We start from the raw sequence: 19,977 nt of genomic DNA on the forward strand, positions 1-19,977 counted from the left end.
GTGTTTTTGGAACATATTTACAAGTTTGGAACGACATTAAAAATATATAATCTGGGGTGATCTAATTATTTAGTGGGCTGTCTGCAAATGATTCTTGTTCTTTTCCTGTGTTTTCCGATAGTTGATCCTTTTGTGAGCTTCATTTGACTAGGTGTGTTCAGCTCTGGCTTGGTCCAGCACAAAATGTGTGTTGGGGCATTGTGACATATCATAGATGTATTACGTCACATACAAATTAGTAACGATTCAAATATGTGAAATCAACCTGCCCATATTGATAAGACTGCTTTGAATAGGGCAAGGGGAGGGCTTTATGTTTCTGCCCATCCTGTCATTGTTACCTCAGCAAAAGTGACAGTGCTGTCAGACACTAACCTGTGGGCCGAGATTAAACAAAGCATGCCTTGCTGCATGACGGTTACCATGCCACACCCTTGCTGCCATGGAAACTGTCCAGAGGCTCTGATTAAACAGGACTCATCCAATCCCTATAGGCTATAATTATAATCACTTATGCCACTTATGTCTGGGGGGTGTGTCTGTGAGCATGAAGTGAGGGTTTATCTGCGTCCACTGTCAGGTATTTGTCGGAGGAGTTCCAGGGTTCCTAATTTTAGAATTGAAAGGTCACTTTTCGACACTAGATGAAGTGCAGCAGTGATATGATTCCTGACTGTTACTATTTTTAGCTTGTTTTCTCCTTCATTCTCCTGGTGTAACTTTACATCCTTCAGAAACATGTTTGTGTTTACATCAAGAACACAACAAGAAGGCTACCATTTTGGCTTGTATTTTCTGTTCCGGGTTTGTGTAGACCATGCAATTTGCATATACTAACTGTAAGCTGGCCAATAATTAGACTACACCCTATCAGCACTGTCCAACACAGATATATGGTAGGGCTTATTTTTAAATGTTTTTACAACGACCCCTGCCAAATCATTCTAGAACATTTTTTTGTGTTCTGAAACAATACATACAAGCAGTAAACGATACATGGCAGTAAACCATCTGTAATGTGAGGGCAGAGTTTGCACGCCACATTACAGTTTTCAGATCTCTCACACTGATCTGAGGTTTATTGCCTTTGTGGTGTTTGATGGCGACTGCTCACAGTCACACAGAAGGCAACGTGAGCAGATATTGCAGCCTGTTGCTGGCAGGCATGCGATAAGCAGGGCCTACATTCATTATTACTCATCAGTCCATGAAAAGCAAGTGTCTCAGAGAGGGAAACAACTCCAGGTCTTCTGTCCCACTGGCAGCCTCTTCCAGCATGACAGCTGCTCAGTTTGATGGCCTGTTTACATGTGCCTATAAACACGATCAACATTACTTTACTTTTTTACACCACACACACACACACACACACACACACACACACACACACACACACACACACACACACACACACACACACACACACACACACACACACACACACACACACACACACACTCACTGTATTGTACATGTGTATATATAATCATTTTAGTATTTATTTTTAAATGTTAACATCCTTTGGTTTAGTAACAATGTTATTGAAATATCATTGAGATACTGTTAAAGTTTTTATTAATTATTAATTAGAATTTTATTAATAATAAATTATTATTACCGATACACAAATACCACTTTTTCCAGAATGAGTCTGATACTGATACTTTAATTTTTGGTACTCACTGACACTGAGTACCGTTAGCTGTTTTTTCATTGAATTTGTATTATTATTATTATTATTATTATTATATTTTTTTATATATCATTTAAATATTGGTTATAGAAACCAAAAGAAAAGTAATCATATTAGTTTGCTTAATTCACAAATATATGTTTCCTTCAGTTATTTTCATGCTTAATTATGCCTGTTAAACTGATTGTACAAGCTTCTTATACTCTTCTGTTCTGTTCACTGTTCATTCTATTGCTTGTAATTTGTTTATCGTATTTCATCTACAGCGCACATTAGAGCTGCTCCAGTGCAGCGGCACATGACCTTTTTCTGTAATGTAGGGTTAGGGAACCACACGTTATACATAAATCACGTAACTTTAACTAAAATTGAATTTAGTAAGAGTTAGTTGTAATCCAACTAAGCGATCAGCAATCAAGCGCATACAACAGAAGTGTGCATGCTCTTTGCTATTGACATAACTTTTCAGTGTTGTCTGTGAGAAATGGATGTGCGTTCGACTAGCTTGTGCATCAATACACTTATCAGCTAGTGCACAGCAGCTATACGTAAATATTTATGTTTGATATTCTTTTAGTTAGATACATTGATAGACATCTTTTATCTCTTGATATCTCCATGTCTCTGTTTGTTCTGTTGTCTGTTTCTTTGTCTGGACACAAACACTGCACACACAATGCGTCGTATCGGTTATTGGTATAAGAGCATTTTAATGATTTCAAGTACGCAAGGTAGATGAAAACTATGACTAGTGGTGAATCATAGTTTAGAAGGTTTCATTTCTTTGTCATTGTAGATGGTGAAATCTAGGTAGCTGTGTGAACTTTGTCTCTGTTTTATTATTGTCTCGTCCAGTGAACATATTGGCATGTTACTAGCACTTACAAAATGTTAATGATAAAGATTTTTATCTCTTCCTGCATTCCAGTAGTTTATAGAGTTGTGCATTTGAACTGATTAAGAGTCTTGATAGCACTTCACTTTTCAATTTCAAACCGTATTAATAATTATGGACAATCATCAGTTATTGACTTTAAGAGAAGCCATGCATTGCTCCATATAAGAGAGCCAAATTATTCATAAAAGAAATGTGATCACAAATGCTTTCATGTCATTAATACAAACTTCTAAAACTGTAAGAGATATTGGGATGTCAATGCGGTGACGCAAAGGAACACGAGAGCAACGCAACCTGGCTGTTTAGATCTTATTGGTTGTTTGCTTGTCAATGGTAGCACGCTGATTTATCAAAACATCTGATAGGCTGTTTAAGATCTATGGGCGATGCGCACGCATTTTAATGAAAATATCGAGTGCTATATATATAAAAAAAAAAAAAGTATATCGTTACCGATAGTGGTGTACCGTCGATAAATAGTAAATACCGATACTGTTTTATCACCCAGCCCTATTCTGTATCTGTTTCAGAGGTTTTTTTTTAGCAGCAATACAGTGTGGCAGAGTGTGCCAGTATTGTTCTTATTGACCGCAGATGCCATCATCTCATGCCCAAGCACCAAACTGATTGACCGAAATCACTTTTAAAGCAGTTCTCCTAGTACATGCAAATGTACTCTGACGTTGGCTGCTGCATACTTTAAGCTGGTTATTGTAAAATATTTGAAAATGGATGTGCTGAATGTACTCCTCCTTATTAGATTTAAATACACTACTGTTCATCATTATCGACAATCATCACAGCTTGATTATTGTAACTCCATCTATATTGGAATAAGTAATCAAATATGAATCATCTTCAGATGGTTCAAAATGCAGCTACCTGACTTCTGACTGGCACACCACAAATTTGATCACATCTCCTCTCTCTTATGCTCTTTGCATTTACTCTTGAGTTAATAATTTAACTTATTTTTTTGTGTGTGCTTTTTTCACACAAAAAATCTTTAAAGCTCTGAGTGGAATGGCTCCTGAATATTTCTGTGATCTTTTAAATCCAAATTCAACAGTTAGATCTCTGAGGTCTTCTGAGCAAAGAGTGTTGAGGGTCCCGAGATCCAGATTAAAGTCGAAGGGTGACCGTGCCTTTTCTATTATTGGGCCGAAACTGTGGAACAGTCTTCCGGTTTCCCTCAGATTAACCTCTTCAGAATCTGAATTTAAATCCAAGTTAAAAACTTGTCTTTTTACCTAGGCTTATAACTGTCCCTAGATTATAAGGATCCATCACCTATCAGTGTTTTGGTACTCTCCTCCTCCTCATAGCATTGCGGTCTAAATTGTTTATATTTATTCTTCTTTTTTTATCAAGGTTTTGTACAGCGCTGGTCAACTACTGTTGTTTTTATTGTGCTTTATGAATACATTTAGATTAGATTTGGTTTGGGGTCAGTACGTGACATTTATAAAGTTGCAAAAATTGTTTCATATAAATTCTGCTCTTTTGACATTCATTAAACAAATTCTGGAAAAACAAATATTTCCACAAAAATATTAAGGAGCACAGCTGTTTTTAACATCGATAATAATAATAAGACAAGTTTCTTGAGCAGAAAATCATCATGTTAAAGTGATTTCTGAAGGATCTTGTGACTATGAAGACTCAGAAGTATCTGAAAATACAGCTTTGCCATCACAGGAATTACATTTCTTTCAAAAGCATTAAATTATCTTATCTACCACAAACTTTTGAACGGTAGTGCAAGTCTGTTTAGGTCAGTAAAAAGTACTATTGGTGGACTGTTTGTTTATATTATTTAAAATATCCACTTTTCTACAGTGTTGTGAATTGTAATATAATGTTTTCATTATAAGTGCTGTGGGAGAATGAATATGTCATTTGCTCAATGGTGTGTGGCACTGGATGGCATCAGTGGTCATTATGACAGGGACACTGGTATATTGTGAATTGCTCAATTGTCCATACCATAAGCAGACAAACAAGAGCTGCATTTGTGCAACACTCGCTCATCCGACTAGTGAAAATTATTCCTTACAGTGTTTTACTTGTGGATTATAGCTGGTGAATTGGATAAGAATGTAACAAGCCTTTTGGGAGACATTAAATAAATCACAGCCAATGCCTCCATTTAAATGTATGTGTTGTATCATAGAGCTGAGTAAAAACACAAAGAATGATTGATGCAAGCTGGCATGACTAATTAGTGGCATTCGTACATAAAACCAGGAACATTCTTTACCCGCTGAATGTTACTAAAAAAAAGGTCTGTGAGGTCTTACTCTCCTAGCTATGCACACACACCCACTTTATAAATGAGGGGTGTTGATGTGTAATGAACCTGCCCGTCCATTGTCACTGTCATTTTATTGCATTTCCCAAAAGGGTTTGGCTGGCCTTTTATGGACTAAAAGTATTTCGAAATAGAGGACGGATGTACGACTTAAAAATCCAGAAATATGACGTGGATATTGTGTAACTGAAGGCTAGACTTGTGTCCATGTGCAAGTATTTTACATTATGTGTAGGTGATATTCTATCTCTGTTATAGACTATCCCACTTTTTCACTCACAACAGTGAGCCACTGTGGTTTGGACATTGTTTGGAGGGAAACAGCACAGTGCCATTTAGAAACTTCCATTGTGTTTTATTTTAAAATGTTCCAACTCAATCACACATACAGAAATGGTTTGGTTTCTAGAGAGACAAATCCTAATTATAACTGTGACTTTCCCACGGACTGGTACAATACTTATGACATTGACCTGCTTAGACAGTATATTTAGGCCCTAAAACGGCCAGAACACAGTTTTGGGGAATGTAACTTTAATTTCTGAGTCCATTACACATGAATATTAAAGAATGCAGCAGGTTGATGTCGCCTTTTGTGAGAATGTAACAGTGCAAACATTATATTCTCACAAATGGTCATTAACATAAACAACATTTTTTGCCTTGGGAACAGACGGGTGATTATAATCAATTTAACGCAGTCTTGTACTTGTTTAGACACATTAGTTCAAAGCATTTAAAGCCTGATGTGTGAATAGAGACCCTATTGAAAAGCATTTGTGCTCTGATTATGTCTGACAGTGTTTTGAGTAGAAAAATTTGCTGTTGTAATTGGAATGTTCCAGCCACAGTTCTCTTACTAAAGGATGGAGAATTAAGAGTGGCAAGAGCGGCTGTTAAACATAAATGCACTAGTTGGATATGGGTTAGGTCACCCAAAAAAGAAAATCCCATTAATATTTATTACTCATCTGGAACACAATAGCACCATAAAGCACCATAAAAGTATTAGAAAAGTGGTCTGTGCTACTCATGTGCTTTACTGCATGTCTTACAAGCTTTTTGTGAGGAATAAAACCAGAATTGAAATGTAACTGACTACTTTTATGATACCTTTTCACATATACCTTTTATGGTGTCTTTGCATCCTTGATGTTTGAAAGTTTAAGTCCCGGTTCATTGTAATTGCAAGGAAAAGAGGGCCAGTAAATTTTTCAAAATTTCTTCTTTTGCATTTTGCAAGGTTTAAGGAGTTTATGACAACATGAGAGTGAGTAAATTATAACACAATTTTCATTTTTGGATGAACTTTCTCTTTAATCAGATTGGATCATAAATGTTGATTTTGCTGATTTAGCTTTCCCTTTCAAGATTCGTACATTCTCTCAAGGTTTTTTTTTTTTTTTTTTTTCTGATAAATAAATGCCTCATATTCATGTGAGTGAACAGCTGATCAAAATACACCCTAGAGGTTCCCAAAATAAAATAATTTCCTTCCCTCTCTTCTCACCCCAACAAAGAGTCCTTTGGCTTCTTCAGGGATCATGAATTATCATTAGGTAACAAGCATTAGAATGTTCTTGACTTTTTTTTCTTTTTTTCAAACAGCTTTATAAATGTGGACTTTGTTCTGATGGCAGACAGACTTTTTTTTTTTTTGCAACTTTTATTGGAGCAATAAATTGCTGTTATCGTGAGCAGGGAACGCCTTCATTCAGCTAGTTGAACATGTCATACAGGTTCACCAGCTTGAAAAACACAGGTTGCTGACTAGCATAATCACTCTTCAACCTCTCAGCTGTTGAACTCTTTTGCTTATGTCATAAATCTTTCATCATGGCTGTCACAGCTAAAAATGTATTTGTATTCTGAAAGTGTATTGTTAGTACTGTAAGTAACAGTTGGACCAGTGTCACTAAAGTCCATTGGAAATTGATTGGATTGTTAGATTGTTGTGGTTTGCTACTGCTGTGATGTCATATGAGTTACAGGTTGTCCCGCCCTTGTGCCAGTAAACACGTCATCAGAGAGGTGTCATTGAAAGTAATTTTGAATTAAAAAAATTCTTGTAAAACAATGACATGCAAGGACAAATAATTTCTAATAAATACTGCTCATTTTGATTTCGTGGTGACTTTAAATACTCTTGGGTCTCAAAATTCTAAAATGTACGGTCTAGGCCTGAGCTACTGTACTGGTATATTACCTATATCTCTAGGAAAATGGGGCATATGTGGATGAGGGCCACATGATGTTTACTGTACATGTTAATATCAAAACATTAAATTGTGTCATGTGATAATGAGAGTAAAAATAAGACTGTGGCAATGAGTTTTGTAAAACAGTAATGTAGGCCACAAACATTGAATCATTATAACTGGAACAGGAACTTTGTTATTTTTGTTACGGAATAACAAAAGCAAGACAAAAGGAGTCAAATTTTGGATAGTTAGCCTGGGCCTATTTGCCTATCCTGCTGATATATGCCTTTAATATGCACTCTGGACACACAAAAAAAGCATATTTCTCCATTCACATATCCATTTAAAAGCTTTGTGTCTATTTTTCTTAAGTAATGTATTAAAAATAGTAATGATGACGAAGATAATGATTATTATTGTTGTAGATTATATCTTAATTCCCTGCATGTATACATAATAATTTAGTGTATCATATCAATAAACTACTATTTCATTATATTGTAGTACAGTGCCCTATTTAGGCGGGCTCTTAAGGGGCCCTCCAGTTCCAATAACTAATGGCTCAAGTATTATAATCTTTTGGTCGAAACATCAGCAAGAAATACAGTACCTCACTTTACATGCAACAAAAGGATGTCAGGAATCTTAAGTTCAACATGCCATGTTTTACATCAATGAATGTGGTATTTTTATAGTGATCCTATTTGGTTTTAACCTTAGGTGACAGTGCTCATATATAACCAGTCAAGGACAAGATTGTGACATAAAAGTAGAACATACACAGTACATATACAGTATCTTTATTTATTTTTCTGCTTATTTTGCTTGTTGCATTTATAAAATAAAATATATTGTCAATTTAGAGTGGAGCTTGTGTGAGTAGGGTTCTTTGGCTGTTGGTTTTCTGGTCTTTATATCTGCTGTCAACCGTCCCTATGTCGCGGTGTTTGTCAATGTGTTTGAGTGAACGTGTTTTCAGTTTGTATCCTTTTGAATAGAGCTGCTGGGAGCCGGCCTGATGGGATTGTGCTCTCACTTTCTAGCTCATTCACTAGGGCACACAGAAACCCAAAACACTGTTCTTTTATTGTCCTTTTCCCAGACTGTGAGTGATTAACCAAACACCTCTTCTCCCCTACAGACGCCAGGAGAGCAGCAGGAGGCTCAAAAATGTAAGTGCTAATGCTGAATTATTTGGGTAAATGTAAAATCGTGTTTATCCCCTAATTTGCTCAATTGAAATATGCTGTGAGCTTTCGGAGTCTTTGCTTCATTCCTGTGGTGTCAGATAAAATGCTTGCTTAACAGCTCACATATTGCGGTTTGTGTTTGTCTGTTTATTTCTTAAAGTATCACAGTAGCGGTATGTCATAGTAACATTTCAAGACACTTCATCTAAAGCTCAAATACACTGATCAAGACATCTATTTTTAAATATAATATAATATAATATAATATAATATAATATAATATAATATAATATAATATAATATAATATAATATAATATAATATAATAGATGTCTTGTCTTGTTTTTTTTTTTTTTTTATATGTTTGTCCTAATTGTAAAGAATATATAAACAGTGAACTGATTTTATGTATAAAAAACTAAAATGACCACTCGAGTAATTAGGAAACTTCTCAAAAAAGGGTATTAAAAAAAAAAAGTTCAATACTTTTAGGGCCAGTGTATATAATATCTTAAAATTGTACAATGTGATTTATCTAGTTCTTGTTGATATATTGGCATGCATGGTTTATTGACATATACAACTTTGTTGCAATATGTACTAATACAGTTGTGTCTCACAGGTTCTGATCACCATATATTGGCTGGGCAGAAAGGCACATGCTGATCCTTTTTACAATGGACCTTACCTAAAACTAAAGGCTTTTGAGGAATTACTTGGCACAGCACTATATAAGGTAAGATTATGCAGTATTTGCTGTAGTATTTACACTTAGATGTTACTGTGTATACAGGAGTGCGTGAATATTGTGGATTCTTCTAGACTAGCTGACCATGTACAGAAAATCTCATTTTACATCCATTCTGGAATTTGAAATATCTTGCTAAGAATGCACCATACTAGTCTCATGGTATGAAACACAGTCAGCCAATAGCAATTAATTCACCTGATTGCATTGATACTGTTGACCATTACATATTGAGAAAAAAAAAAACCCTTCAAAATCATTTTGAAGGGTTTTTTTTTTCTCAATATGAATTTGACCATGCTTATTCTATCCTTTTAAGTGACATAAAAAATTGCCATTAAAACCTGCCATTTAAGTTTACACCTGTGCAGTGTAATCATAATCATCTGTGTAAAAAAAACACAGTTTGAACACTTTCAAAAGTATTACTTTCATTAGAAAAGAGACGGCAAATTCTCACGAGCAAGACTGTTTATGCACTGATGGAGGCTGTATGCTGTGTTTGTTGTTTGTGTTGTTCCCTTGTGCATGCTGTGTGTCGGCCTGTCTCCCTCACACTCACACCCTTGTGCTCGACAGGCACTAGAGGATTGCACATCACTGCGGGGCAGTGCACGAAACAGCACTTGTAGAGATAGCTGGTACTCAGAGAAAGAAGAGCTCTTCCCGCTACGGGCCGGACACAGGAGAGAAGACTCTCTAGACAGCCTCGACTCGCTGGGCTCCAGAACTTTCAGCACATCCTCAGACGCTACACTCAAAGGAAGCAGCGAGGGTAAGACTCTTCAATCTCTGAAGTCACTCTTGTGCATTCTAGCTTGACTTGAGAGTCAGAGATGAGTAGTTGTACGAAAGGTGGAGGTGGATATCTCATTTTGTGTCTTTTTAAACAAAACACTCCACCACTGCAAGAAAAATATGCAGTCAAGTTTAAAAACCTGACCACAGATAGCTTTGGCTGAAATGTAGTTAATTAATTAATTAAAGGATTAGTTCACTCCAGAATTAAAATGTCCTGATAATTTACTCACCCCCATGTCATCCAAGATGTTCTTGTCTGTCTTTCTTTAGTCGAAAAGAAATTAAGGTTTTTGAGGAAAACATTCCAGGATTTTCTCCATATAGTGGACTTCAATAGGGTCCAAATTGCAGTTTCAGTGCAGCTTCAAAGGGCTGTATATGATCCCAGCCGAGGAATAAGGGTCTTATCTAGCGAAACGATCGGTCTTAAAAAAATTAAAATGTATATACTTTTTAAAAACAAATGCTCATCTTGCACGTCCACGACTTTACGCATTATGTGATCACGTTGGAAAGGTCACGTTGGAAAGGTGTGTTTACAAAGCGAATGTGCAAAGACTTTTCACCCTTTACAAAAAAAAAGGTAAAACAACGATGTCAGACGATTTTGAAGTTGGAGGAGAAAATGAGATGGAGTTTTTCGCCCTACCCTACCTTTTTGAACCGGAACACGCGTGACCTTTCCAACCTGATTACGTAATGTGTGGCGCATTGCAGAGCTAGTGCAAGATGATAAAGTATACATTGACAATTTGTTTTTTTTGAAAATGACATTTCGTTTTGCTAGAAAAGACCGTTATTCCTTAGCTGGGATCGTGTAGAGCCCTTTGAAGCTTCATTGAAACTGCCATTTGGACCTTCAACCCATTTGTCCCTGTTGAAGTCCACTATATGGAGAAAAATCCTGGAATGTTTCCTCAAAAACCTTAATTTCTTTTCGACTGAAGAAAGAAAGACATGAACATCTTGGATGACATTGGGGAGAGTAAATTATCAGGAAATTTTAATTCTGGAGTGAACTCTTGCTTGTCAAAACAAATGCCTGGTGCCCTCTAGTGGTATTCGAACTATACCTTTTAATGCTTTCATGAACTATATTTTGCTGTCTGTGACGGTCAGCAGATACCGTTTTGATGGAAAGTGCAAACTCCCATCAATTCATTCTCTTCTACATGTTTGCGTTTCAATGACATTAGCATCTTTTTACTCGGTCATGGTCCCAGGGGCTCAATTGCAGATCATAAGGAAGGTGCTGATGTAATTAGCTGCTGATATAATTACTGTGCTGGACTGTCTACACGTTCACCCCAGTGAGACATTTTTTTTCTTATTCCCCACTGACCTGCCAATGAGTCAGACGCATCCCACTATCATGTTTACTACAGAGAAGTGTGTTCAAAAAAGCTGTCGTCTTTCCGTGTAAAATATTTACAACAATAGAAATTGTGTAAATATGTATTAGGATGATAAAGACATTTTCAGAGAATTCCATTCAAAAGTTTGGGGTCGGTCAGATTTTATAATGCTTTTGAAAGAAGTCTCTAATGCTCACAAAGGCTGTAAAAACAGTACTGTAAAAATACTGTAAAAACAGTAGTATTGTGAAATATTATAATAATTTAAAATAACCATTTTCTATTTTTTAATAAATGTAAAATGCAATTTGTTCCTGTGATGGCAAAGTTGAATTTTCAGCATCATTACTGTCTTCAGTGTCACATGATCCTTCAGAAATCATTCTAATATGCTGATTTTCTGCACAATAAACATGTATTATCACAATTGTGCTCCTTAATATTTTTGTGTAAAAATGTTTTCTATTTGAAATATATTTATTTCTAAGTAAAAATTCTTTACTGACACCTTTGATCAATTCAATGCAGTTTTGTTGAATAAAAATGTATATATATTTTTTTAAATCTTACTGCCACCAAACTTTTGAACAGTATTATATTATATGAATTACATGTATTCTCTTAATCCATCAGCATAGAGTTTTCTTGCTTTAAATTTTGTGAGATTTGTGTGTAAAATAAGAAAAATCTAAATTCTAATGAAGAAAACAAATTTTTGCACTGCATATATTGTGTGGATAAAATTTTGTCTCCTAGCATAATAAAGTGTGAATTCACCTATGGGGACCAATAGAAAAATAAAAAAAATCAGCTTTGTAAAAATACAAAATAGGCTAATGTCTCAATACAAAACAAAAAAATTCAAAAAGATTATTCTGTTACTTTCTATAAGGTTCAGGGTTATGGATTAGAAAACATCATTAGCTCAGTATAAAAACAATAAAAGTCAATGGAAAGTCCCCACCAGGAAAGAATAACAATCATGTGTGCATGTGCGTGTTTATACACTCACACTCCTGGCTCTCTGTGCTGTTTCTCCAGGTTGTGTTAGTGACCCCGAAGCAGATCTGAGCTTCATGATGTCAGAAAATAAGGAATACCGCCGTTCATTGGTCTTAACACCTAAGACCACCACTCCGTTCAATCAGTTCCTGCCATCAAAGGATAAGCAGTCAGGCTATGTTCCAGCACCATTACGCAAGAAACGTGCAGAGCGAAATGAAGACAACAGAAGAAGCTGGGCTAGCCCTATGTTCACAGAAGATGACGGCACTTTTACTAGGTAATGCAAGTCTACACTCTAAAGATTCGATGGGGGTTTTCATGGGATGGTATATTCACCTACTCTGGTGAAAGGTGACCATCTGATCATTGATTTATGATGTAATACAGACCATGCTTGCCGAAGAAAAATGTTTTTTTTTTTTTTTTCTTTGAGGAAAACACCCACAGAATTGAAAAGTCACAAATGAGGTCTCAGTAGTTTCTCCTAGGCAGCAATAAAATTAAAAAGAGAGCAAAAGGAGACTTTTTTTGTCTCCAGCTTTTCAGATTTTTCTCCAGACAAAAGACCCTAGTAATCTTAAATCTGTCTCTTCTAGAGTTTCAAAAAATATCTCAACAATGTCTCACATTGTGCTCTGATACCTGCCATCAAAAGATCTGAATGTGAACTTTTCTCAAAACAATTCTCAAAATTTGTCTCTTGATCATTTGCTTTGCTTCCTAGAATTGTTTATCATTATATTCCTCCTTTGTAGGTTGAGATGTTAGCTATGAAACATTCTCGATGTTTGAATGCCGGTGCTTATTATTCCCACTATTTCTTGGCATTTTGTGCTTTCGTGACCATCATTGGTGGTGTGTCCCAGTCATGAGAGGGCTGGTTCAGACCCTTCATCCATCACCGAGTCGAAATCCCAGACAACTGCCCACCAGTCTTTGGCTTATGAGTATGAGAGCAGTGATTCAGATACAGATCGACCGGATCCCGACATGGTTCTAGATGACCTCGCTAGCCGTAGATTTCACAGGCCGTCCCCTGTCGCTCCGACCAACTTTGCCTTACCCATGAGCCCGCTGGAGGGAGCTGCTGTCTCGTGTACCACCAGGCCACAGGTGGCTGTCAGTAATGTGCCCCGGCATTCATTGACCCATCTCAGGTCAGAAACTGGCTTCTTTGACACGCATCTGTTTGCTATTTTATCAGTGTTAACTCTGGGTCTTCTCCAGAAACCTTCGAAGTTTGGTTTTGAGTTGCTGTGATGTCATTATTTCGCTTGATTTTCAACCCATAGCGTGGACTTTTTGAAACAACATTTTGTTTTCAATGTTTGATTTTCATTTGGTTTGGTGTGCTTGATAACCATGGATGGTTTGATGTGCATTGATCATTGGTGGTATGTAACACAAATGGCTGTCTTTTGAGCAGCGGTCAGTCACAGCCTCTTCAGAGGACTTACAGGAGGCCTGTATCCGCTGATGCCTGCATTTACGATGACTCTGAAGAAGAGGAGGATGAGTTTGGCTATGCTGATCCTGTTCAGGATGACCTTTATGCCCGTAAAGTAGGCCTGATGCCACAAACATCTGCCACAGTGCCTTTTGATAAATTTCTGCCCAAGTTCTGGACACCTGAGGAGGATACACATGTGAAGAAGATCAAACTGGGCTCCCAGCGCCGCCCTTGGTACAGGAAGATCCAAGGTTTCAGGTCTGTCCAGTACTGAGGCAAAAAAAATAAAAGAACATAAATTAAGAAAAGAACATAAATAATTCTAATAAATAAAAATAACCCTATCCCTACCTCCAGGAATACTCCATTTTTCAAGACATGCTTGATATTCCAAAAAAATATTTACATAAATCAGCTGTCCCATATTTATTATAATTGGCAACTGTCCATTAAAGTAATTTGGAAATTAAAATGGAAAAATAAAATTACACTTACTTAATTATTAAACTTAATTATTTTTAATGAAATCTGACTAAGAACCTGTTTTCAATTCTAAGCCCTATTGATCAGCTGTTTTTCAAATAATAATTTATAATTCTCTGACATGTTTGGCTATCCAGTGGCTCCAAAAACGTAAAGTGCATAATATATTATACAAACAAACTGTCTTTTACCTGTTAGATGGACATTTCATAAAATTTGACAAATCAGTACAGATGTCCAAATTTTTTTAGACATTTTTATCTTGATTTTGAGCAGTACATCTGTTTTGCTCATACTTTCATATATTTTTAAGCGTTGCTTAAATGTACAAATTTATTGGATGCCACTGTAAACCCTGAGGTTTCTTTTTTACTTATTTACTTTGTTGCTAAGGCTTCTGTTACCTCCTGTCTTCTTTCTGGTGATGGTTACTAACTTTTCTCCATTTTCTTTCTCTGTGCTCTTTCACCTCACATTTTCCAGTCGCAAGAAGTCAGGTTCGTCCTCTGAAGAATCAGATGATGACGCCAATCCCTGGCTCTCTCTACCTGCTTTCTCTCGCACTCAGTCTGAACCCCCTCCCTCTCACTTCCATGCACCTGAAGGCCTCGCTCAGTCCAGCCTCACTTCCACACCCAGGTCCTTATCACAGCCCCATATGCAGTAGGACCGGACATCCACTCACTTCCCCTGATCAGCTTCTCCACATATTATAATAAATCTATCAACTGATGCATACTAATAAGTAGTGTTTTTTTTTTTTTTTATATAATCTTTGTGAATGTTAATGATCTCATCAGACAAGTGCACATAAGTGATGGAAATGGTGAGAAGGTCCAAATGACTCATGCCTAACATTACAAGTTTTCTGAAGCTTTATATGATTTGTGCGAGGAGACATAGCCATCCAATAAGCTGTTCATTCGAGTCAGTGAGTTGAATTCGGGTTCATTGAACAAGTCATTCTCTTGAGTCTGATCTTTTCAATGAATACAGCTGATTCGGAAATCTGACTGATCAATTCCTTTACAAACACACTGATTTCATTTGACTCAATTAATGCTCTTTGAGCTCTTGAATGATGTGCCATAACTGACGTAAGGGTAATATCATCAGTGAATAACTACATTTTGGTCTGTTCCTCAAACAAAGCTATCATATCTTCAGAAAATGTGGAATATTGCAAACAAGTTGTATGGACCATTTTACAGATTTTTTGGTGCATTTTTAGAGCTTAAAGGCCCGCTCACACCAAGAACGATAACTACAGAGAGCTATAAAAATAACTATATTAGCGCCCACACCAACGCACCATAACGTCCTGTTTATTATAAGCTTGTGCTGCAGTTATGTTGTCTGCCGCTTTAAATGCTCAAGCTCTTTAAAGCAAGATACATTGTGATTACTGTCAATGTTTTCATTATTCATCAGCTGGGAAAAAAATATATCTGAAAGTGATTCCAACGATATCATTCCTCTGTGATTATAGTGGTGGTGTGTATCAAAATTCTTAAAACTACTTTTATTAAATCTAAATTTGAAGTAACTTTTAATATTTTGAGGCAGAGCGTTCACACTTCTGCTTTTCCAAAATTTAGAGCAAAATGAGTCTGCATAATGCTGCTGTTACTTTATATATTGCATGGTTAGCTGCAACCTTCTGCATACACTATTCGTGTTAACTGGTCTTAACTGATTTCTACTCTTTCTTCTTTTTTTTTTACTGTCCCCTTGCATGTTCTGAATCCTTTCTTTATTCTTTTCTCCTTTGATTCACCCACAGTTCTCAGACACAACACCTCACGGTTGCTCAGCAGAGTGCTGGGCTCTCTAAGTCAAAGCCCCCTGATTTTTGGCCCAGACCAGATCCCACCTCTGGCCCCAGACTCATAAAATGTGAAAAGCGCCCCCTCCTTGGGCGTGAACAGCCTAACGACCCATACAACGTTTCTGCCGACATCCTGCCTGATTTGGAAAATGACGATATGTTTACACGTCGTACAAAAACTTTCCACTCGAGTGATGATCTGGCCCAGTTGAAGTACGGTAACTTCCTGGTGCCTCGTCGCAGATCGGAGGCTGAAGTCACAGTGGTAATTCAGCCCCGCCATGAGGGTGAATCCGTTTATCCTGACATTGAAAAAGACGATGTGGTTTTTCGAAGGGCTCAACAGCAAATCAGTCATTACCCTCTGTCTGGGGCCCCTGATAACTACCACCCTGTTCCTATTCCAGAGACATGGGCTTTGCCACCAAAACTGCAGGCCAAGCTAATGTTTGGCCCAGTTGAACCCAGACAGAACAAGCCCAAGTCCGAGATTAAACACGGAGCAGAGCAGCACCTGAAAACAGATGATATGCTACTTAGGAAGCTAAAAGCTTTAAATACCCAAGGGATGGAGAAAAGGGGATCTCCCAGTGTTTCTTTGTCTTGCAATGAAGAAGATATGCAGAAATGGCAAGCCATCAGAGAGGCCAGCCGTGTGCGATACAGGAAGAGGCTGATGGTTGAGAGGTTAGGTTTCTGAGCCTGCAGAAATACCTGTGTGCGCTTGTCATCATGATCTCATCTGCGGTGTACTTTTTCGCATTCTCGTGTTAACTATGATCTTAGACTGGCAATGGCAAATGTTTGTGAGTCTGACATGGGTTTGACTTTGATTGCATGAGAATGATTGTAACAGGTAGATGTTTGGTTTTCTTAGTGTTTTTCTATAAAATAATTTTGGACCAGCTTCAAAATTTGCACTCATTTAGATAAGTTTGTGCATGAAGTGATGAGGTCAAAATGGTTTTCAACATTGAAATGTGTTGTGTTTTATCTTATCTTATTTTCTTGAATGTGCAAGGCTTCCATTGTCAGCCACTTCCAATTATTTTAGCTGTACAAGAACAGTCAGTTATGCTGCTTGATACTACAAACTGGTATTTGTTATATTATTTTAATTTATTGTCATAATCATAAGCACACTGGTTTGTAGCACATATAGTTTTACAGTTTAATGCACTTTCTTGTTATTCTTCTAGTTATTTCCCTATAGTGTTTAATGAATCAAAAGTCTATTTTCTTAGGCTTACTTTACTGAATTATATAAAATTAAAAGCATTTTTGATTAGCTGGAACACCAAAGAATGTGACATTACAGATACACTTTGTTTGACTTTGGAGAGACTGACCAATTGCTTGTGAAATGCATTTTGCTTGTGTTTAATAAAAGACTGAAAGTTTTGGTCATGAAAGCATCTAAGAAACTGATACATCAAGTACAGACTCAACTGCTTTGACTTTCGTTTAAGTCCCAAAGTCCTAACAGACTTTATAAGGTGTGAGTGTATCCAGCTAAGCTGTGGTGGAATTTTAAAACCTGAGCAATGTCTAAAAATAATCCAGTCAGACAAATTCACTCTTTACGAAGTAACTTACAATGCGCCCTAGCTCCAAATTCCCCACACCCTTGTGATCCTGTGAAAGCTGGAACTTACACTTATGTGACCATGGAAACACGCCTAGCACTTGAACCCCAAGTACAACATTGCATTTGATCAGAGTCCATGTAATGTCAGGGCATTAAAAAGATCAAATGCACTGGGATTGGTGGGGAATTCTGCAAGTTTCCAATGATGTCATTCTACCTTAAACTGAAACGAACTAAGTTACAACTGACAGTTAATATTACGTTTGCACATTTTAAATGTCAGACAGCCAGGTCTGTAATCAGTGAATTAACTGAATGCTGAAGCATGACTTTGTAAAAAATAAATAATCATTATGCACTTGATCATAGCTGGAGCGGTGTGGCTAAAGCTAATGACATGTACAATACCGTTCGAAAGTTTGGGGTCAGTACCATGATTTATTTTAAGTTAATTATTTTTGTCTGCAAGGATGCATTAAAGACATTTATAATGTTACAAACATTTTCTATTTCAAATAAATGCTGATCTTTTGTACTTTCTATTCATCAAAGAATCCTGAAAAAAATATCAGTGTCCACAATAATATGAAGGGGCACAACTGTTTTCAACATTGATAATAACAAGAAATGTTTCTTGATCATCAAATCAGCATGTTAGAAAGATTTCTGAAGGATCATGTGACACTGAAGACTGGCTGCTGGAAATTCAGCTTTGCCATCACAGGGATAAATTATATTTTTATACATATGAACATAAATATAATTTATTTTAAATTATAATAATATTTCACAATATTACTGTTTTGCTGTGTTTTTTTTTTTGGTGTTTTTTTTTTTATCAAGTAAATGCAGCCTTAGTCAGCATAAAAGACTTCTGTCAAAAAAATCTTACCGACCCAAAACCTTTGAACAATAGTGAATGTTACTTTATTGGTCAATCAACACACCAAAATATGACTTTTGTTGCTGTGGTTCTCTTTGGTTTCTAGACTGTTCCAGAAAAGCTCTGATAGTAAAGGGTGAGTTGTGGCCTTGTGCAGTAACGGCATGTTTTTGTGTGTGTTCACGGCTGCTGTGTAGGCCCCTGCCCTCCCCTATATTAAGCGCTGACACTCACAATGTACTCAATGCTATGATCCCCATGGGCTGCTGTCTAAAAAACTTTCACTGCAAAAAACGTGTCGACTACAGATATGCACACTGCTGGCTAATTTAATCTCTGTTCAAACGTGTCCTTCTGGAAAGATCCAGAGCATGAGAAGCACAGATGTACTTCTGCAATGCAGACGTATTGTGCTCTCACAGGTAAGTCACATGAGTGGAAGTGATTGAATGAGCAACTCATGGAAAATTATTAACCAATTCGTTAGTTGTCTATTATGATAACTAATTGTGGCTTGAATAATATTCAGGACATGCTGTTTTACTAACCCTTCAATACTTTGTCTTGTAAATTTCTGTTATTAATGCTTGCTTGATGTGAGCTGAAACACTTTTATTCATATCAAAATGCTGAATGGCTTAACTCCATTAAATCTTTTTTCCATCCTAATGCATTACTTTTTTTTCCTTAAGGAATTAATTGGACTACTAACGTTTTTGAAAAACATGTTTACAGGAGCAAATCAGTGAGTGACATCACTGATAGTGAGAAGAACCTCAGCACCTCGGCGGTGGAGTTGCGCTTCGAAGAGCTGCAGAAGATGCGCATGCGGATTAAGGAGAATGAAGATAAGTGGCAAGATGTGAGTATCAGATCACATGGTTTTGTTATTGATGATATTCATTGCTGCAGATGTTCGGCCTGTGATTCAATGAAAGTTGAGACTAGTAAGATGTCCTCATAAGGACCTTGACTGCTTCGAGTCACATCAGTAATAAATAGTTTATAACTGTTCAGTGATACTTCGTAGTGTGAATGTGGTTGGACTGAGCTTCAATACAGCATCTAGGTCATATACGGGCCTCTAATTCACACGGGAAAAGAAGTCGGGTGGAGCCAAACAGGCAAAATAGGACACCGGCAAAATCTAGTCCTCTCTCACTCCTCAATCTGTCCTCGTATCTCTCCACCCTTCCCCTGCACTGTCCCTCCTACCGTTACTGCTTATGAATAAGCACCTGTGCTCCAGTTATGGAGGCTGAGCGTCTTTCTCCTCGTCCCTGCAGGATCTTTCAAGGTGGAAGAATAAGCGCAGGAGTGTGAATTCTGACATAGTGAAAAAGAAAGAAGAAAGAGAACAGATCGAGCAGATCACTTCAGGCGGCACCAGGAAATCAAAGACCTTGAAGGAAATGCATGATGAGAGGTGAACATACATTCCTTCAAATCAAGCTGTAGTTGTGTGTGTCTCTAAAGCTTAAACGGTACCAAACTGTATGTTTAATTTAATGTTTAATTTAAATTATTATTTAATTTCCTAATTG

General features: G+C 37.0%; 1 protein-coding gene across 17 annotated transcripts in view; it reads left to right on the top strand.

The window, feature by feature from the left end:
- The window catches only part of lmo7a (LIM domain 7a), a 50,674-nt gene that overhangs the window by 15,836 nt on the left and 14,861 nt on the right, over positions 1 to 19,977 (top strand). For 12 of the 17 annotated variants that reach the window (XM_081367790.1, XM_081367801.1, XM_081367799.1 and 9 more), the window contains 11 exons: positions 8,245 to 8,275; positions 8,915 to 9,028; positions 9,620 to 9,815; positions 12,238 to 12,478; positions 13,068 to 13,358; positions 13,628 to 13,909; positions 14,618 to 14,773; positions 15,918 to 16,649; positions 18,540 to 18,569; positions 19,169 to 19,295; positions 19,720 to 19,859. In XM_081367790.1, the coding sequence (XP_081223916.1) occupies positions 8,245 to 8,275; positions 8,915 to 9,028; positions 9,620 to 9,815; positions 12,238 to 12,478; positions 13,068 to 13,358; positions 13,628 to 13,909; positions 14,618 to 14,773; positions 15,918 to 16,649; positions 18,540 to 18,569; positions 19,169 to 19,295; positions 19,720 to 19,859 (2,340 nt within the window). The remainder of the gene's footprint in view (positions 1 to 8,244; positions 8,276 to 8,914; positions 9,029 to 9,619; positions 9,816 to 12,237; positions 12,479 to 13,067; positions 13,359 to 13,627; positions 13,910 to 14,617; positions 14,774 to 15,917; positions 16,650 to 18,539; positions 18,570 to 19,168; positions 19,296 to 19,719; positions 19,860 to 19,977) is intronic. The other 5 variants (XM_081367795.1, XM_081367796.1, XM_081367797.1 and 2 more) reach the window with 2 other exon arrangements.

The sequence above is a fragment of the Scardinius erythrophthalmus genome, assembly GCF_964197995.2.
Source record: "Scardinius erythrophthalmus genome assembly, chromosome: 6".
NCBI lineage: Eukaryota > Metazoa > Chordata > Actinopteri > Cypriniformes > Leuciscidae > Scardinius > Scardinius erythrophthalmus.